This window comes from Ostrea edulis, chromosome 6 (genome assembly GCF_947568905.1).
Source record: "Ostrea edulis chromosome 6, xbOstEdul1.1, whole genome shotgun sequence".
NCBI lineage: Eukaryota > Metazoa > Mollusca > Bivalvia > Ostreida > Ostreidae > Ostrea > Ostrea edulis.
Window position 1 is genome coordinate 70,014,148 of NC_079169.1, and position 22,753 is coordinate 70,036,900.

At 34.2% G+C, this 22,753-nt stretch overlaps 2 protein-coding genes across 3 annotated transcripts in view; one reads left to right on the plus strand and one right to left on the minus strand.

Moving 5' to 3' along the window:
- The window catches only part of LOC125646958 (uncharacterized), a 45,861-nt gene extending 40,903 nt beyond the window's left edge, over positions 1–4,958 (minus strand). Inside the window, exon 1 of the mRNA XM_056140651.1 lies at positions 2,438–4,958. The gene's annotated coding sequence lies outside the window, so the exon portion shown is untranslated. The remainder of the gene's footprint in view (positions 1–2,437) is intronic.
- Positions 4,959–9,741: 4,783 nt separating this feature from the next.
- The window catches only part of LOC125679725 (PAX-interacting protein 1-like), a 43,810-nt gene continuing 30,798 nt past the window's right edge, over positions 9,742–22,753 (plus strand). The window contains exon 1 of one of the 2 annotated variants that reach the window (XM_048919168.2): positions 9,742–9,893. In XM_048919168.2, the coding sequence (XP_048775125.2) occupies positions 9,819–9,893 (75 nt within the window). In that variant the 5' untranslated portion in view covers positions 9,742–9,818. The remainder of the gene's footprint in view (positions 9,894–22,753) is intronic. The other variant, XM_048871050.2, reaches the window with a different exon arrangement.

The following is a 22,753-nucleotide window of genomic DNA, read 5'->3' on the forward strand; positions in this document are numbered from 1 at the left end:
AGAAAAGGAATGGAGCCCATAAGTAGAATTGTAAGGAAAAGGAGGTGGAAATGAATTGGGCACATTTTGAGAATCGACAAGACCAACTATGCCAGAATAGCACTCACATGGACTCTTGAAGGAAAGCGCAAGAGAGGCAGACCTAAAGAAACATGAAGAAGAACAGAAGAGAGAGAGGGGGGGGGGAGTTGATTGGATTCAAGACCTGGACAGAGGCAAGCAGGATAGCAGAACGAAGGACAAAATGGAGAGGAATTGTTCGCGGTCCTATTCTCCACAGGGAGAGAAGGAAATAGGTCAAGTAAGTCAACCTCTCTGTACATATTTTATACAAAGTTGTGGATCTTGGATCGATATTTTTAACAGTTAAAAAAAGAATTATCAACTGCATGCATAAGAAATGATAAATCAAATTATGAATTTCACATTACTTATTTATATTTCAGCCATGCTATACTTTGCAAAAACCCTTCCTATTTATAACGATACAAAACGTGTCATAATTTAGGGGCCCGTTTCACAAGAAGGCCCACGACCAGACGTAAGCTTAGTCGGGCATAAAAACAGGACGAAGTCATAAACCGGACTAAGTTGCGTTTCATAAAACTGACTACGTTTGCACCCGACTAAATTTAGGCCTGTTCATGACTAGGTGTAATTCATAATCTGCAAACAACTAAACGAATTTAATGGCAACGGTGTTGATTTTGAAGCAAATAAGAAGAGAAAGGGTTTTCAGAGACCGGTCAAATTGACTCTGAATCAAATTATGATTTTAAAAAAACATCCATATTAGAAATATCAAATTCCTATCGTTATAAACTTTAAAAATTTTGCTTAAAGTGGAATACATTGCATTAATTTTTTATATAAAAATAAAGTCACAACTACTATTTGAAAAATTGCTGTTTTGTATGAAATATGAATAGTGAAAAATGTTTCTGGGAACAAAGTTATGGGCATCTACTGTACATGTATATCTGATGGTAATATTGGAAGCTTTCAATTTTGATTTTTTTTTTAAATTTGACTTCCATTAATACGAAAATTATGGAACGTAAAACGTGACATGCATATTTTAGAATAATTCTATTTTACTACCATGAACATTAATGTCGACCGTCTAAAAAATTATTCCTTCCAATCAACCAAGTTTAAGAAAAGCAATTGTATCCACTGACCTATAATTTACAATTTCTATGTCCTCCACGTTATGATAATAATACATTATAAAGGGTTAAAGGTCGTTTATAACATACAATATGATATGTGACCCTGGTGTTATCCAGAACAGCAAGGTCATGTTAGTCATATTGGTGTTGAGGCATGTCTATGTTATGTGAGTTCATTTTCAGTTATGCTGTGATCCTATGAGGATATGCTGGGGCCGCAATATGGAGTCAAAATTTATCTTGGGAATGAAGATTGATAAAAAAGTGTTTCAAAAATCACAACAGCTGAACAACGATAGAGCCCGGTTGAATCAGATGAGCGATGTGACCCATGGGTCTCTTGTTTTTCCATGGCACTGGCCTGCTTATTAAACAAAACAAAGGCCAAAAAAATTATCGTTCGACACTAGAACAAAACGTTGCGTAGAAGTCCTTTGTCAAAATCTTGACTCTTTTCAATATTCCTGCGACTTTATCGCATACTTGTGTAATATCAATGAACTGCCAGCGGAGATAAACACATTGTTTAGATTCAGCCGTACAATGTAGATATATTCACGCTAGATGCACTACGCACTACCAGGAAGCAAGGAATCCATTTAATTCTCTTTATCAAATAGATGAACGTGACCGATCACAAGGTTATTAAATGCCAAATAAAAATTCTGACATTCAGTATGCAGCCATAACAAAGACAACTTAAGCTGATATCGGTCAAGAGAGAGAGGGGGGGGGGGGGGGGGGGTACATAGTATATCAGTAATTTCATAACCAAAATGCTCAAAATTAATACAAATGCCAGATTTCACATTTGCCATATTGACATAATTATGATTTTTTTTCAAAAATTACTATCAAATCCGAAATTTGATAAATGATTACACCAGCTTTATCTTTGATTCTGGCCTCAAGACCATACACTGAGAATAGACTCAAAGAAATAGAATTATTTTTATTATTAGTGGTATTTATAACTAGATATTATATTATAGAAATAATAAATTTCTATTTTATTCTAGTTTTGTAGAAGAGGATGTATACCTGTACGTATATTTTTCTGTTGTTTAAGGACACAGACTCATTAAGCCTATCTCTGACGACTCATTAGCAACAAGTGAGCATAATATGTAACAAACATATAAACGAAGTTTACTCCATGTATCTACGTTTAAGTTTTACGCAGACATGCACTTTAACGATAATGGGGAAAAGACGCATACTATTGCTCTTTGTACATTGTATGTAGTAAGATAAATTTTACTTACCCTCTGCCGACTTTAAAGCACACAATGCATCGGTACAGGTCTACAGGATTCTGTTCTTAAATTACAATATACATGTATAGATATCGTTTAAATTCTATTGTTAAAGCACATAAATTAGCTGGAGTGTATCTGTTAAAAGTCCATAAAGCATGCGCGTGAACTTTACAAGGTAGCACTGTACATTGCAAGAGGCTGTAGTGGAAGAGAATAAAAAGGAGTCAGCATTCTATCGTAACTGCCGCAGTATTATTGCAGTATAAACGTGGTTGTCGAATGCAAGTTTTATTAAAGATAATATAATCAAATATAGAAAAGAGTGCAATGGCGAATTTTGTTTTTGTCTTTTTACAGCTGAACGCTGCATCGGCCAAGGTCAGTGAATGCATTATATTCCTCATCTCTGTCAACTTTCTCACACACATGTACAGTTAAAAGATCAATATTTTACCCACACCTATACTCTGTCCCCAGTCACGGAAAGAGGAGAACGAGTCTACGTACTAATGTAATGATTTACATCATTGTGTTTCGTGAAGAAAAAACCTAATTTTGCCTATAATGTTCTTATTTTAATCCCCAAGGGCGGATCCAGAGGTGGGGTGGGTGGGGGGCTCTAGGGGGTCCGGACCCCCCCCCCCCCCCCCCTTCTCCCTTTTGCGGACCAAAAAGTTTAAGAGTTATTAAAATGTTAACGAGTCTTTGAGTCAAAATTATATGAAAAGTGGATACTTACATCACTCAAATTTATCAACACCAGTATATCAATTTCACGATAGATAAGACTACTGATATATATTTACGATATTTTCGTCAGATCTATACAAATATCACTTAAGAATTCTTTAACGGTATATGTTTAAAATAAAGTCACAACTACTATTTGAAAAATTGCTGTTTTGTATGAAATATGAATATTGAAAAATGTTTCTGGGAACAAAACTTATGGGCATCTACTGTACATCTATACATGTATCTGATGATAATATTGGAAGCTTTCAATTTTTAATTTTTTTTTTTAATTTGACTTCCATTAATACGAAAATTATGGAACGTAAAACGTGACATGCATATTTTAGAATAATTCTATTTTACTGCCATGAACATTAATGTCGACTGTCTAAAAAATTATTCCTTCCAATCAACCAAGTTTAAAAAAAGCAATTGTATCCATTGACCTATAATTTACAATTTCTATGTCCTCCACGTTATGATAATAATACATTATAAAGGGTTAAAGGTCGTTTATTACATACAATATGATCTGTGACCTTGGTGTTATCCAGAACAGCAAGGTCATGTTAGTCATATTAATGTTGAGGCATGTCTATGTTATGTGAATTCATTTTCAGTTATGCTGTGATCCTATGGGGCCGCAATATGGAGTCAAAATTTATCTTGGGAATGAAGATTGATAAAAAAGTGTTTCAAAAATCACAACAGCTGAACAACGATAGAGCCCGGTTGAATCAGATGATCGATGTGACCCATGGGTCTCTTGTTTTTCCATGGCACTGGCCTGCTTATTAAACAAAACAAAGGCCAAAAAAATTATCGTTCGACACTAGAACAAAACGTTGCGTAGAAGTCCTTTGTTAAAATCTTGACTCTTTTCAATATTCCTGCGACTTTATCGCATACTTGTGTAATATCAATGAAGTGTCAGCGGAGATAAACACATTGTTTGGATTCAGCCGTACAATGTAGATATATTCACGCTAGATGCACTACGCACTACCAGGAAGCAAGGAATCCATTTAATTCTCTTTATCAAATAGATGAACGTGACCGATCACAAGGTTATTAAATGCCAAATAAATATTCTGACATTCAGTATGCAGCCATAACAAAGACAACTTAAGCTGATATCGGTCAAGAGAGAGAGAGAGAGGGGGGGGGGTACATAGTATATCAGTAATTTCATAACCAAAATGCTCAAAATTAATACAAATGCCAGATTTCACATTTGCCATATTGACATAATTATGATATTTTTCAAAAATTACTATCAAATCCGAAATTTGATAAATGATTACACCAGCTTTATCTTTGATTCTGGCCTCAAGACCATACACTGAGAATAGACTCAAAGAAATAGACTTATTTTTATTATTAGTGGTATTTATAACTAGATATTATATTATAGAAATAATAAATTTCTATTCTATTCTAGTTTTGTAGAAGAGGATGTATACCTGTACGTATATTTTTCTGTTGTTTAAGGACACAGACTCATTAAGCCTATCTCTGACGACTCATTAGCAACACGTGAGCATAATATGTAACAAACATATAAACGAAGTTTACTCCATGTATCAACGTTTAAGTTTTACGCAGACATGCACTTTAACGATAATGGGGAAAAGACGCATACTATTGCTCTTTGTACATTGTATGTAGTAAGATAAATTTTACTTACCCTCTGCCGACTTTAAAGCACACAATGCATCGGTACAGGTCTACAGGATTCTGTTCTTAAATTACAATATACATGTATATATATCGTTTAAATTCTATTGTTAAAGCACATAAATTAGCTGGAGTGTATCTGTTAAAAGTCCATAAAGCATGCGCGTGAACTTTACAAGGTAGCATTGTACATTGCAAGAGGCTGTAGTGGAAGAGAATAAAAAGGAGTCAGCATTCTATCGTAACTGCCGCAGTATTATTGCAGTATAAACGTGGTTGTCGAATGCAAGTTTTATTAAAGATAATATAATCAAATATAGAAAAGAGTGCAATGGCGAATTTTGTTTTTGTCTTTTTACAGCTGAACGCTGCATCGGCCAAGGCCAGTGAATGCATTATATTCCTCATCTCTGTCAACTTTCTCACACACATGTACAGTTAAAAGATCGATATTTTACCTACACCTATACTCTGTCCCCAGTCACGGAAAGAGGAAAACGAGTCTACGTACTAATGTAATGATTTACATCATTGTGTTTCGTGAAGAAAAAACCTAATTTTGCCTATAATGTTCTTATTTTAATCCCCAAGGGCGGATCCAGAGGTGGGGTGGGGGTCTAGGGGGTCCGGACCCCCCCCCCCCCCCCCCTCTCCCTTTTGCGGACCAAACAGTTTAAGAGTTATTAAAATGTTAACGAGTCTTTGAGTCAAAATTATGTGAAAAGTGGATACTTACATCACTCAAATTTATCAACACCAGTATATCAATTTTACGATAGAAAAGACTACTGATATATATTTACGATATTTTCGTCAGATCTATACAAATATCACTTAAGAATTCTTTAACGGTATATGTAACATAAAAGTTTTGTTTAAGTAGACAATTTGAAAGTGAAAAGGAAGTGCCAGGAAATGCTCAGAATGCAGGATTTTGCAATATATATATATCTATATATATATATATATATATATATATATATACCCCAGACCTTTAAATCCACTTCTTTTTTCTCTCTTTCTTTCTTTTTTTTATTGCGAAATAAGTTCGCAGTATGGAGATTAGATTAGAATGACTAAAACTTTGGTTGATCGATTTTGTGTTTTTTAATGTCCCTCTCAAGTTGGCAACGAAGCAACGTTTTAAAAAAGTTGTAAAGTCCTTATTAGCCAGCAAGGCAAGGGGTATTGCTATAAATATAAGGACCCCATTGGAAATAATCTAATTTAAGCTTTTATGGGTTATCCTTAGGTTATTATATCACCATTTGTCATGTTATCATAGTCACTTATTCTTTAACTGTTATAACTGCATAGTGCTATAGATTATGCCAGGTTTCAATTTGTTATTTCAAATTTATAATCATGACATTCTGTGATATCTTGTACCTGAATAAAATGAAATGAAAAACAAACGCGGGGACATCGATGTTTCAGACACATCCTATTTGTATTTGTAATCATTCATATTTTAATTTTGTATATGAGCTTCCTTTGATAACTATATATATATTATAAGGCAATATCTTAAATCAATTTATTTTTAAAAACAATTTACAAAACAATTAACAGCTGAAAAAATGCACAGTGTATATATAGAATAAAGGATATCTGCGTACTTACAATAATGTTTTTTGCAATGTTCACAAAATGAAGAAAATAGTTCCAGGTATCTTTACGTAAATTTTACTATGGTTGTCAGAAATACATGCATGTACACGTATATCCAGAAGGATATAGAAAACAGCTACCTCTCCATAGCCAACATCGATGGGAACATTATTTTTTAATTTGCTTTTCGAGAGATATGTTTTAGAATTAGTACAATGCGTGTTCGTGAAACACATTGTTTCCGGCTGTGACCATAATCAATTGTTAAATTTGACCTTTACCTTGATCAATGATCTTGACCTTTGTAGCCACATACATTTGACCTTTGGGTTATTTTAAAAGTCATGTGACTATATAAGGATGAACATCGTATTTTCCCTGGAATAGAAGTTGTAAATCCCACCTCTGCGGAATCCATCCTGAATTTACCTTCTGATTCTTCATTGTTAAACACAAATGTCCAACGTTAGAGAAAAAGAATTCTCTGTAAATATTGGGACGTCACAATCAACGAACAAGACAATTATAATATAGGGGCTAATTTTGCAAATGGTCTTACTTGTACATATAAGAATAAAAGAATTATGTGTTCTTTAGTATGCCTTGTCAGCTGTTGTTATTGATTAATATGTATATTCTATCGTTTAATGGCATTTCTTCTCTTCATTGTTGTAATCGTCTTATGTTTGTCTATCAATTTTGGACTGTGAATTAGAAATAAAGTATTATATTCTATTCTGGACGACTTAGGACCCATAATATATACTTTTTGCAATGCTGCACTTTTTTCTAAATGAATTTACAGGGTATCCAACGAAGAGAAGAAGTAGCTCGTATACTATACATGTAAAGTGGAAACATTTTTGATCAGTAAAAAAAAAATGATTTCAGTTGTAACACTTTCTATGAAACGGGCTAATCGCAGAAAGGTCCAAAGCATATTATATCGCTACTCTTTCTCTCTCTAATTTGTTTTAGATATTCAATGTCTACGCTGAATACAACACACACACACACACACACACACACACACACACACACACACATATATATATATATATAAAGCACTAAAATGACCAACGACATGAACAATTGGAATTGTCAAATTTTCGGGACAACCTGTCCCTTTGTCAGCTTTATATATATATATATATATATATATATATATATATATATATATATATAAAGCACTAAATAATCTCAACTAGGTACTGAAAATTTTCGCCCCAGCCCGGGGTCGAACCAGACTTCCCGAGTGGACTTACGCACTGGTTTGACAATCTTGCTAGGCGGTGGGTGCCGTACGTCGCTGGTTCGACCCCGGGCTGGGGCGAAAATTTTCAGTACCTAGTTGTGATTATTTAGTGCTTTATATATTAATTAATTGATTTTCACATGTATATCGTTTAGATCCTAGGGGTAAACGAAAGTTTGGGTGTTATAATTGTTTGTTTGTGCTTTATATATATATATATATATATATATATATATATATGAATTTTGAAAAAAATAAATAAAAGACTTTCATATCCTTAAATTACAAAAGCCTAGTGAGGACAGAATATCTCCCAGTCGTAATTACGAGATAATAAGCCGTACTGAGACGAATCTGATATAATACATACAAAGGGATCACAAGCAAGTTTGTACAACTTACGAGTTCTTCTCCTTATAACCTAATACATGTGATACACAATTGTCATTAAAAAATAATATACAGAGAATGCATAAATAGTAAGTGTTCTATAGATAAACAATGAAATATGATATGATCATCAGCCAAATCTTTTAGTTTCATGGATATACGTTTGAACATAAGAGAAAATACAATTATTTATTCGGTAGACTATAAGACATTGTATCACCCCAAAGTAGAAGATGTGTATTAATAATAATCAAATTATATATATATATATATATATATATATATATATATATATATAGTTACTTTTCGCAATGATCGGTAAAAGTATAGGTAAAAAATAAAAATGAAACACGAAGACGTTTAGTAAACTAAACGTCTTCGTGTTTCATTTTTATTTTTTACCTATATATATATATATATATATATATATATATATATATATACACCCCGGAATAAAATGAAATGAAATAACCTTACAAATCTATCCATTAAGTATCAAGCAATTGAATATTTCTTACAAATAAAGTAAAGGTTATATTCGTCTTCACGCATGCCACAGGAACATAATGGAGAATCAGCAATTTTGCGTCTATAAAAATCATGATTCAAAATACAGGTGTGTCTTAGTTTGGTATGCATTATATTCAACAAACGAGAACCCTATGAAAAGCATACAGGGGTTTGGGATTGCTGATATTAGAGCTAACACTTTTAGGAAATTGTTTAATTGAAGAAACCTGTCTTGATTCGATACTAAGGAGAATTCCATTTTGATACAGCGTCTGGTACAAATGATTTTTGTAAACTTCAAGTCTGTATTTTGGTATTGAATAGGCCTAGTTATCTCCATAACGGAGATTATATGTGCATGGACATGTTGTTTATTTTACTAGGTATTGTTTCTTTTAGATATTGTGGAACCTCGTTATAATGAATCTTGTACATGGTAACTAATTCAGCATTTGTTCGTCTACAAGATAGAGGTTCTAAACCAGTTTCTAAACATTAGAGAATGGCTAGAGGCTAGTATTGGAAGGCCAGTAATAATTCGTGCTGCACATAAACAGATCACTGTTATATGAGCTACATCTATCCCAAACAATAGAGGCATACTCTAAAGCTGGTCTTATGAAAGTAGTGTTTCTTCCTATTTAAAGTGAATTTTAATTTTTTTTTAATGAGACAAAAAGTTGAAATAACGAGATTAAAAAGTATTTTATGAAAGTCATAATAAGGATTCATCATCACGACTCAGGAAAGTCGTTATTAAGACTTTTTAACTCGTTATTAGGACTTTGGAAAGTTGTAATTAACGAATTCTTATAAATCTCGTTATTTCAACTTTTAATTTGTTATCATTATGCACTGGGCTCTATTATTAAAATTAAACAATGAAGCTAAAGTTCTATGTGCGCACATAAACAAACGAAAATCAATTAAAATGGAATAGGTTTCACATGAGCAGTACATAACACTAAAATCCGACCATCTTGTGATATTCGGCATCATTTTCCAATTTCAACCGAGTTTTTCTTCTTATTTTTTTTTTTATTTCCCCCCACAAAGGTGAAGGACGATATGAATTCATTCTGAGTCGCGAATGTGTTTATTGTAAGGTGTTTCCATTACAAATAAATAAAAGCATATATTAGACAGAGAATTCATTGTTAGCGGGAAAGGAAGATGTAATTTTTGCGAGAATCACTTTGTGATCTAGCCATGGCTAGTCAAGAATCTGATGAGCCACTTTTCAAGGATGTCACGTACTATATAGTAGGTGACATAGACTCAGAGGTATGTAACAAAAAATGAATAGGGCCTAAAATCATGCAATGTCAAATCAATGGATTAAGATCGAGTACAGTACTCCTAAATCGTCTCGTTAAGAAAAAAGCATTACTAATTTTGTAGAAAAGACCTGCACGTGCGAATACAACAAACCCATCTTTTTATAAAATTGTCTGTCCTAGCAAAGCAGATCAAGTGTGTCAATAATTCAGTAGCTGTATTAAAAAAAACATCATAAACAGGTTGGGAACACTTCCCCAATAGCGAGATATTCTCGCTAAAACGCGATTGTCTCTCTCTAGCGAGAGTAAATATATCCCATACAACCGAGAAAAACACCCGTGGAATACATCTCTTCGTGTTTCACGTGAAAAGAAGAAAAAGTGCTAAAATGTGTGATGCTTCTGCAAATATATTAATCAAAACAAAAACTCTCACGATGTGTATTGGATTTCAGACTGCTTCTCTCTTACGCAGCAACTTTGATATGAAATTTCTTGACTATGTTGTCAATTTCATAGTCTCAACAATTCTCTTCATGTTGAGTGTGTGTCGCACTTATTCAGCGTTGCACGGGATTTGCCATTATTTTCAATAAAGACGCCAAAACACCTGTTTATGGTAATGTTTATTTCTCGCTAAAGAGGGATAATCGCGTTTTAGCGAGAATATCTCGCTATAGGGGAAGTGTTCCCAACCTGTTAAAGAAACAATTCGAAACGTGCTTTAATACCAACAAAACATTACGGTGATGACTGAGTCACTTTCTTGCTCTACTTCTCTCTCATCCTCTACTACTCTCTCACCCTCCACTTTTCTCTCTATCCGTCTATTTCTCTCCACTTCTTTCTCATCTTCCTCTGCAATTTAACTACTTTTTCTCTCACTTTGGCCCAGGTGTAGTTCGTCTTCCAACTTTAAGCAGATGGTGTAACCTAGCAGTAGGTAAAACTGCATCAAACAAAAGCCACTGTCTCCCAGCTTGCCAGGCGGATTGAAACAATCGGTTTCTTTTCTCCTTGTAGTTCCTCACAATAGATTGAACCTCACGTTTACATTTCAATGCCTTGCCTTCAAACTTTCGCTCATAAACCAAACTCTTCCACTTAAGCATTATGGGATAGCGCAGTCTTCACAAAAACTCAGTGGTCCGAAGACCGTGGCCAGTGAATTTTAGTGTTAGGTCAGTGAAAATAAAAAATCAAGAAGTCCGATGGGCTTGTAGACTTTTTGTAAGTCACATTAAATATAATGTTGGATGTAGATATTCTAAAGTTAACGTTTCATTTACTTAGATTACCATCAAAATAAAACAATAAATAGCACATAAAGTAAGTGTTTTGACATCGTGGTTTGTTTATTTCTCTAAAGTAAAGAACGATAAGTATACTTGTAATTGTCAAGAAAACTTGTACATTGATGACGTGAATATTCAACGAACAACTTATTGAAACAATAAAAATGATCGCGTTCTGTTTCGCGGTAACTGCTGCTTTGTCCAATTAAAATGAACTTCGTCAATTGCAGTTATCTCTGATTTTATGCAATTTCTATAGTTTATAGAATTAATCAATCGTTTACATTTGATGTTGGTAGAGAAGGCTACTTTCCTAAGGTGCACTCGTTTGTGAAAATACTATTACTACTCCCCTCCCCCCTTTTTTTATACCCCCCTTTGAAAAAGGGGGCATATTGTTTTGCAACTGTCGGTCGGTAGGTCGGTCGGTCTGTAGACCATGTGTTGTCCGCTCAATATCTTGAGAACCATTCACTTGATGATAATGATATTTCATATGTGGGTTGGTTATGAGTAGAAGAGGACCCCTAGTGTTTTTCAGGTCAAAAGGTCAAGGGTCAATCTACTCTGGACATAGGAATATAATGTCCGCTCAATATCTTGAGAACTCTTTGCTTGAAAAACATCAAACTTAGCACACTGGTACATCCTAAGGAGTAGATGACCCCTATTGATTTTGAGGTCACATGGTCAAAGGTCAAGGGTCAAACTGGACATAGGAATATACTGTCCGTTCAATATCTTGAGAACCCTTTGCTTGACAGACATCAAACTTGGTACACTGGTACAACTTCAGGAGAAGATGACTCCTATTGATTTTGAGGTCACATGGTCAAAGGTCAAGCGTCAAACAGGACATTAGAATATACTGTCCGCTCAATATCTTGAGAACCCTTTGCTTGACAGACATCAAACTTCATAAACTGGTACATCTTCAGGAGAAGATGATCCCTATTGATTTTGAGGTCAAAGGTCAAGGGTCAAACTGGACATAAGAATATAATGTCTGCTCAATATCTTGAGTACCCTTTGCTTGACAGACATCAAACTTAGTACACTGGTATATCTTCAGGAGAAGATGACTCCTATTGATTTTGAGGTCACATGATCAAAGGTCAAGGGTCAAACTGGACATTGGAATATACTGTCTGCTCAATATCTTGAGAACCCTTTGCTTGACAGACATCAAACTTAGTACACTGGTACGTATTCAGGAGAAGATGACCCCTATTGATTTTGAAGTCACATGGTCAAAGGTCAAGGGTCAACCTGGACATTGGAATATACTGTCTGCTCAATATCTTGAGAACCCTTTGCTTGACAGACATCAAACTTAGTACAGTGGTGTATATTCAGGAGGAGATGACTCCTATTGATTTTGAGGTCACATGGTCAAAGGTCAAACTGAACATAGTAATATACTGTCCACTCAATATCTTGATAACCCTTTTGCTTGACAGACATCAAACTTAGTACACTGGTACATCTTCAGGAGAAGATGACCCATATTGATTTTGAGGTCAAAAGTCAATTGTTGAACTGGACATAGTAATATGCCAGGGATTTTCCACCCTGTTGTAGGGGGCCGAAATTCGGCCCCATTCCCAATGCAAAATAGTAGTATTTTTTCCCAATTTGTCTACAAAATTTCCCAATTCAAGTCAAATAAAAAATTGTCTTGTTTTGCAATATTGTCATGGGGAAAGTGGAATGATTCAATATAATTCAGCAGCACTACCATCATAGTTCATTTTATAAAACACTCCAGAAATATCGGCAACTGTTCGATAAATCCGAATTTCCTCCATTTTTTTCTTTGATTAATACGTGCTATATTGTTGCTTCACTTATTGTACCCACTTCCTTAACCTATCTGAGAGTTATTAGGTAAATATCATATATATTTAGAATGTATTTTCAGTGTACTTTGTGTGAAAATAATTGTTTTAATCTCTGAAGCAGCACACTTCGTTTAGAGAGTCTAATCACCAGAAATTGTGATATTGTATGCTGCATTGTATAAAGCAGCATTAGTTCAAATTTAGCTTACTTTTATCATTAATATTAACATATGTACATTTAGAGATATATTTACTTTACAAAATGACTTCATTGGATATGAAAATATAACTTCCCAAGCCTGGTGCTTTTCCTACTGATTGAACAAGTATATTGGCATAGATAGTATCACAGAGAGTTTCATGATGAACTAGATCATGATTTGAAAAATAATTTATATATGGTTAGGCTGTTTATGTCAAATTTCAAAGCAATACAATATGTAATTGAAACTCCATGATTAAATCTAAATTTAATTCAACTGTAATTGAAAAAAAAAAATCCGTCTAGTATTCAAAAGTATAAATACACAATATTATTAGCCATGAATTGCAAGTAAAATGGGGAAAATGCTGTCTATTTTCTCTTCCTGACATTTTTGAAGAACCATCTGAGAACTAGAAGCTAGGGTCACTTGGAAATTTGAAAGCTGGTATTCCGTCAGTCCATGCATCATTGAAAAATAGGTTTAAGTGTCATTTAACCCTGATTGCAATGAAAAACAGAATGTTATGATAAGAAAAACTTCTATGAATGAAGAGAAAATGTTCATCTTTTTATTGAAAAAAAGCGTATTTTAAGAAATATGTTGTAAAACTGTGAATTTCTAAAATTCCCAATTTGGACAAAATGGCGTTAAAATTCCCAATTCTAAAGGCCCAGGCCCCATTCCCAAAATGGTGGGGAAAATCCCTGTATGCTGTCTCCTATATTTTAAGAATTATTGGCTTGATTGACACCAAACTTGGTACACTGGTACAGCATAAGGAGTAGATGACCCCTATTGATTTTTAGGTCACATGGTCAATTCACTCTTGACATAGGAAGATATTGCCTGCTCAATATTTTGAATTGATGATACTACTATCAATTAAATGATGTGTGTGTATAACCCTTTTCAATTTTGCACCATGGGGGGCATATGTGTTTTTTACAAACATCTCTTGTTTTGGATAATTTTTTTTTTTTTGGTGGCAATAATTTCTCTGAAATGTTTGAATTCCCAGTCTATTTCGTCCCTCTTTCGATTCATGTATTTGTTTCATGCTTTTTGTAAGCTTTAGAGATTGGCCTTCTACCGGTATAATAAAATACACAAGGTATGAAACAAAAATTTGTAATCAAACAGGGGAGGGGGTCACCGTTTTGAGGCACATTTTCCAAGTAATTAAAGCATTACCTAAGGAATTTTGGCGAGTGGCAGGTCAGGGAGATATCATACTACAAATCTCTACAACTCAAAACCCATCTCATCTCTTTTATTTGACACAATTTTGTGTGCATTGATCGGACAGGGCTTTATCTCTTCCACAGGCAGCCAAAAAGGAGGTCACAGAGTACAAATTTATAACGTGTCGTGTGATTGGTCCGCTAATATTTCCGAGACCATTCGGATGATACCGAGACTAAGCAAATAAATAAATCAAATACTGGTATTATTTACTGCATTTGTTTAACAGTATTAAATAACTGACAAGGCAACAGTTTTATTTTCACCTTTAATTTCTAAATGAATTATTTTTTTCACAACTGAACCACCAACGTTTCGACTTGTTTATGTCCACCTTATCAATTTTGTGGCCATGATATTTGTCAAGATGAAATTGTAAGTTCCAATGCCAAAGGAAATATAAATAAATGTATATAAGAAAATCATAATAAATTTCATATACCTGGTTTTGGAATAGAAATAACGCATGTATATTCAATAAAATTACTTTGAACTAAAAACAAACAAGCTTGGTCACAAGTGTGGGCTGTTGGTCTACCATGTAAACAACCACTGAGCTTTGCTACGCTCTCAAAGCTCAGTGGTTCTTGTTTTAAATTGTAGACCTTTACATATAAACTGCTGACTGCTGTGGTTTCCGTATCTGTTATGTTTGCTAGGGCCAGAATTAAAAAGGAGTTTGTTTGCCATCGCGCGACCGACCCATTTTTAACCCCCCGACTGGAAAGTTTTTAATGACATAATTTCGGCCATGTTTTTTTTTTTCACTCGATTTTCCGACTTCTGTTTTTCTTTCAAGTTCCTATCCACGTTTGGTTCATCTTCACAAGTCAACGGTTATTGATTCGTTACTTCGCACCATGCTCGCATCAGTCACCATTCAAAACACGGGTTTGGGACTGGGGATGATGCAATAAGCTAAAATTAAATCATCCAATGAGATTCCTCATTTAAGATGCAAGTTTGCAAAGAGTGAAAACAGAAAGTAAACAAAGGTCTTCGTGGGGTACTTTTCTTAACATCAAGAACATTGTGTGTTGTTTTTATTTTGTAACGAGGTAACTAATCAATAGCCCTGATTTGTGAAGATGCGTTTTGTTTTATTTTTAGTTTTGTTCTTTGCAGCGTCTTGTAAATCGCCACAATTTTAAGCGCTCAAATGATCGATTCGGCACATGGCATACTGGTAGAATTTTATCTATCCGACAAGGCATCATTTGATAATTATGGACACAAACAATAACTGTGTCTGATGTAAATGGGTACCCCGAAGATTCGGAAATGCCCGCAATTTACCGAAATGCCCCCAGGAATTAGTTTTCTAAATACCACCTAAAAGTATCGAAATTCCCCTCTAATTATATACATTAATGCATATTAAGTTTATATATGTTAATCTTTTATGATAAAATGTTTTTAAATTTGTGATTGTAAAATTTAGGGAATTCAATTGTGTTCATTTTTCGCATTCACAATGTTTCAAAGAAAGATAACTCTAGCAAAATTTATACATAACATTTTTATTTTCCAATCAAGGGGCAGCTTGAGATTTTTTTCCCCTATACAATATTTGTTTGAATTGAAAAATATATATGAATGTTGATTTAATTCAACTTAAGCAATGTGTATATATATATATATAATGATTAGTAAATAATGGTTGAACACATTCTTCTAAATGAAAGAAAAATAACATGAGTTACCTTACTTAGATTAACACAAATTCTAACAAAACAAGACTCTTTTTTTATTAAAAATTTGTTATTTTTTCTTCAGAGACGGTATTTTACACATTGAATCAATCCCTAATCTTTCAATTTAACTTTAAAAAATTGATTCAAAGGGGAATTTCATTAGTTCTAATGGGTATTTCGGTAATTCGAGGAACCGCGGAGCACGGATTTAATGTATCAGAAATCGTTTGACCAACATCATTGAACATGAAATTGTGTTGAGTTTATACGAATAATGTTTTAGAACAACAATGCTACCAAGTTTCAGTTGCGTAATACATGCATGTTACATTGGCCATTGAGAGTAAAATCATGGCAACCAAGACTCGAGACAAATTTGAAAAAACAATGGACATATTCAAGACCTGGAAAACAAACACCCACAAAACAAGTTTCTGACAGTTCTGCAAGTAATTCACTGTTATAGGGTTAATTTATCAAAAGAACACAAAATATAAAAACAGAGTTTTGATATTCAATATATTTCCAGCCAAAAAAAAAAAAATCCCAACCGACCGACCCAATAATTTTTATGACCCTCGGGCTATGGAAAACCAACATTTTTTTTAATGTGGCCTAGGCGGTCCTTTGTTTTTCTTCTTATATACAAAATACTAACAGACAACAGAACGCATTGCACTGGAATACGGATAGATCTCTTGTTGTCGGTCATTGTACACTATTTAATTTTAGAGTTATCGCCCGTCCCAGAAATTAAAAATATAAACCAGAGATTAAAACCAGCACAAAAAGTGTTTACCAACTATCGATGTTAGATTTTAGCTATCGATTGTCGCCATCGGTAGCTCTATCTAGCGACGATTTTCAATGTGAATAAAAAAATTTGCATTGTGACAAATAGATGATGGGCAGATCGCGATTTTATTTAAATGAATACAGAAGACTCTAGAAATTAAATTCAAGATGATATATTTTTTGCCATTTAATCTTCTGCAGTCTTTTTTCTTCAATAAATTGAGTAAAGTCTCAAGGTTATAGATGCATGTACAATGCCATTTTGAAAATTTTCGATAATTTGGATATTGAGTCTGAACTCTAATTTTTTTAAATTTGAAAATGAAGTATACGTAAATTATTGACTAGAATTTATCGGAAAAATTAAGGTTTGGAGAAAAATGTAGGGTTGGTCGGGTAACCGGAAACACGCCTATTTTTTTGGGCCTTATTGTATCCAATATTTAACCACCGTATGGGTGCAGTCTATGCGAAAGTTTTTTGGACCAAACAGGACATTCGGTCCGGTGTAATCAATGAACACACCGGGCCGAACCAACTTTTGTCAGACTGAAAAACCTAATGTAAAAAAGTGAAACACGTGAAAATGCAAAACTAAGGAAATCTTATTTATTATACTTGGGATCCCTCCCGTATAATACTTAAGACGGTCCATGCGGTTTTAATCACATTCATTATGTTCCCCAAACAAAGTTTGGGAACATATTGTTTTTACTCTGTTTATTATTAAGGTCTTCTGTTTCCAACGGAAGACCTTCTAGTGATTCTACTGTTTATTATTATTATTATTATTATTATTTTTTTTTTTTTTTTTTTTCCCTTTCGTCTCCGAGACCGCTGGATGGATTTTCCTGAAACTTTCACAGGTTATAGACAACGATGGTACCTCGAGGCATTTTTTTTCATTTTTTCAAAATTCACTTCCGTTCGTCAGATACGTCCGATTTTCCGGTTTTTGACAGAAACTTTGTCCGGGGGTAAACTTGAAAACCACTAAAGATAATCGAATGAAACTTTCAGGGATGATAGATCTATTTTCTCTATGGTGCATGCACGTATTATTTTTTGTCGCCGTCACTTCCGGTCGTCACCGGAAGTGATTAAAGGAATCATAAATTTCAAACTTTTTTTTTTCAAATTGAAACCTACTTTGGTTTACTATATCTCGTTCTAATTCTCAAAAAATGTTGACCCCCACCGGAAGTTGAATCTTCAACTTCCGGTTATATCAAAGAAAGCCCACTCATTCTCTCATTTTTCAGTGCCATAAATCTCGGTCATGAAACTAGATAATGAGTTGAGTTTTACATATATTATAGTCACTATAAATGTCTAGAGTAACCTCAAATATTTTTGTAGAATTCACTTCCGGTCGGCAAATACGGCTTATTAGCTGTTTTCGTTGTCTAGCGTTTTTCTCAGAAACAGTAAAAGATAGAGTCACCAAATTTTCAGAGTGAATAGATCTCACTTTGTTGGCGTGCAGTAGGGGGTTAAGAATGTCGGCCGTCACTTCCGGTCGTCACCGGAAGTGATTAATGAATCATAAATTTCAAACTTTTTTCTTTCATATTGAAACCTATATCGGTTTATTAGGTCTCGTTCTAATTCTCAAAAAATGTTGACCCCACCGGAAGTTGAATTTCCAACTTCCGGTTATATCAAAGAAAGACTATTCATTCTCTCATTTTTCAGTGCCATAAATCTCGGTCATAAAACAAGTTAATGATTTGAATTTTATATATGTTATAGATACTATAAATGTCTAGAGTATATTTAAATATTTTTGTAAAATTCACTTCCGGTCGTGAGATATGGGGTGGACATATTCAAACCTTGTCTTTTCACTTTCTCAATAATGAATATAGATAGATGCTTGAAACTTGTAGAGTTGATCAACTAACATTAGTCCAATGTGCACATACATTCAATTTTTTCATCCGTCACTTCCGGTCTCTACCGGAAGTATTTGAAAAAAATGTCGATTTTCCGATTTCTTCGAGTCTGGATATATTTTCTTGATATTTTCAGGAATAATATCTGATGAAATGACCTTGCTATAATTCTTTTTGTTTTTACAAAATTCACTTCCGGTCGGAAAATATGGCCGATTTTCTGTTTCTCAAAAGAAATTTTGTCCAGCATTTTTCTTCGAAAAGGTAAAATATAGGTTCATCAAATATTCAGGGATGATCAATCTCCGTTTGTAAGCGTGCAGTAGGGGGTTGAACATCTCGACCGTCACTTCCTGTCGTCACCGGAAGTGATGGAAAGAATCGCAAATTTCAAACTTTTTCCTTTAAATTGAAACCTATACTAGTTTATTAACTCTCTTTCAAAGTGTCAAAAGAATATTGACTCTGTCGGTAGTCAAAACGACTACTTCCGGTTTCTTGATAAAGTGCCTTTTTACTTTTCGTCTCTTTTCCCCATAAATCTCGCTTATATTTGAAGTCTTTCATATGATTTTCACATGTCTTAATAAAAGTATCAACTTCTAAAGTTTTGATAATTTTGTTTTTCAAAATTGACTTCCGGTTGGTAGTAACCTACTACTTTTTCTTTCTTTAGTCTACTTCTTTTTGTTGAGAACTCTTTCAGATAGAGACGTGAGATTCTCAGGGAATATCAACAGTAAAGAGTTGCTCTCATTTATAGGAAAACACATCTGAATAGTACTTCCGGTCGTCACCGGAAGTTACGAGAAAGGAGTAAAAATTTCGATAATACATTTCTCATTCATTGTTAAGGCACATTTTCTGATACATTTAAATGGTTTTCGTAGGAATAGAAAGCTCTTAACCGGAAGTGGTCTAACGGAAGACCTACTCATTACTAGTAATGAGTGTCTAGTTATTATTATGTTCCCCAAACAAAGTTTGGGAACATATTGTTTTTACTCTGTTTCTTATTATTATTATTATTATTATTATTATTCTTTTTCTTTTTCTCCGGTACTTTTTTGTCCGGTAGTGTTCTCAGAAACTACAAAAGGGATCGATATGAAACTTTCCAGGATGATAGTATAGCGTTTGTAGATGTGCATAGTGATAGTCATTTTGTTTGCACGTGCATGCACGCGCGCGCACGTGCATTCCAATTTTGGTATAAAAAATGGAAAATCAGAATATTGAAGGAAGCGATATAAATCCTAAATAGGATGATAGTATATGATTTGTACATATGAAAAATAATATTTATTTTGTCAGCACGTGCACGCATGCGCGTGCACGCGCATTACAAAATTTGTACACTAACTTTGGAATCAGTCTAACTTTTTTGTTGTTCATTGAAATGGCTTGAAATTCATATCAGAGGTAGATATTGAGACTCTTAACTGATTTGCATGGTCAAAATTACCAATTTGCACGTGCATGCACGTGCGCTTCATTTTGATTGGATAATACTAAAACGTTTGTAACTATCTTGTTTATGAAGTGAATGAGATGATATTCACAGCATATGTAGACAATATGTGTATCTATATATTGGTGTAAGAAAAAAATGCCAACGCACACGCGCATGTGCGTGCAACGTTTTTAAATTTTCAATTTTTAAAGGACGATAACGTTTTTGTTTTTCATCAAATTCTATTGATATTAATGGTTTAGATGTGTCTTGTTACTCCTTACAAATTGTTGTGGTTAGAATTACTGCTCAGCACGTGCATGCACGTGTGCTGAATTCTGATTGGACGATTTTAAAATCGCTATAACTTCCTTGTATTTGGTGGAAACGTTATGAAATTCACACTGTGGGTATATGATACAAATGCCTGTTGAACGACATCAACAAAAATTCGGAATCATACACGCGTGCACGTGTATGCGCGTGCAACTCTTTCTTTCATTTTTTTTGGTACTGAAATGAGCATATTGAACGTACTACATGTAATTAAAGGCTAAAATAAAATGATTTTTTCCTATAGATTCACAAGGACATCACTTTTTAATTGGGGGAGGTTTGGGGAACATATGTAACGGTCCCCGTTACAATTAGAACTAGTTATTATTCTTTTTCTCCGGTACTTTTTTGTCCGGTAGTGTTCTCAGAAACTACAAAAGGGATCGATATGAAACTTTCCAGGATGATAGTATAGCGTTTGTAGATGTGCATAGTGATAGTCATTTTGTTTGCACGTGCATGCACGCGCGCGCACGTGCATTGCAATTTTGGTACAAAAAATGGAAAAAAAGAATATTGAAGGAAGCGATATAAAACCTAAATAGGATGATAGTATATCATTTGTACATATGAAAAATAATAGTTATTTTGCCAGCACGCGCACGCATGCGCATGCACGCGCATTACAAAATTTGTACGCTAACTTTGGAATCAGTCTAACTTTTTTGTTGTTCATTGAAATGGCTTGAAATTCATATCATAGGTAGATATTGAGACCCTTAACTGATTTACATGGTCAAAATTACCAATTTGCACGCGCATGCACGTGCGCTTCATTTTGATTGGATAATGCTAAAACGTTTGTAACTATCTTATTTATGAAGCGAATGAGATGATATTCACAACATACGTAGACAATATGTGTATCTATATATTGGTGTAACAAAAAATGCCAACGCACACGCGCATGCGCGTGCGACGTTTTTCAAATGTTCGATTTTTAAAGGACGATAACATTTTTGTTTTTCATCAAATTCTATTGATATTAGGGTTTTAGATGTGTCTTGGCACTCCTTACAAATTGCTGTGGTTAGAATTACTGCTCAGCACTTGCATGCACGTGTGCTGAATTCTGATTGGACGATTTTAAAATCGCTATAACTTCCTTATATTTGGTGGAAACGTTATGAAATTCATACTGTGGGTATATGATACAAATGCCTGTTGAACGACATCAACAAAAATTCGGAATCATACACGCGCGCTCGTGTATGCACGTGCAATGCTTTCTTTCATTTCTTAGTACTGAAATGACCATATTAAACGTACTACATGTAATTAAAGGCTAAAATAAAATGATTTTTTGCTATAGATTCACAAGGACATCACATTTTATTTGGGGGAGGTTTGGGGAACATCTGTAACGGTCCCCGTTACAATTAGAACTAGTTATTATTCTTTTTCTCCGGTACTTTTTTGTCCGGTAGTGTTCTCAGAAACTACAAAAGGGATCGATATGAAACTTTCCAGGATGATAGTATAGCGTTTGTAGATGTGCATAGTGATAGTCATTTTGTCTGCACGTGCATGTATGCGCGCGCACGTGCATTGCAATTTTGGTACAAAAAATGGAAAATCAGAATATTGAAGGAAGCGATATAAAACCTAAATAGGATGATAGTATATCATTTGTACATATGAAAAATAATAGTTATTTTGTCAGCACGCGCACGCATGCGCGTGCACGCGCATTACAAAATTTGTACACTAACTTTGGAATCAGTCTAACTTTTTTGTTGTTCATTGAAATGGCTTGAAATTCATATCATAAGTAGATATTGAGACCTTTAACTGATTTGCATAGTCAAAATTACCAATTTGCACGCGCATGCACGTGCGCTTCATTTTGATTGGATAATGCTAAAACGTTTGTAACTATCTTTTTTATGAAGCGAATGAGATGATATTCGCAGCATACATAGACAATATGTGTATCTATATATTGGTGTAACAAAAAAATGCCCACGCGCATGCGCGTGCAACGTTTTTAAATGTTCAATTTTTAAAGGACGATAACGTTTTTGTTTTTCATCAAATTCTATTGATATTAATGGTTTAGATGTGTGTTGGTACTCCTTACAAATTGCTGTGGTTAGAATTACTGCTC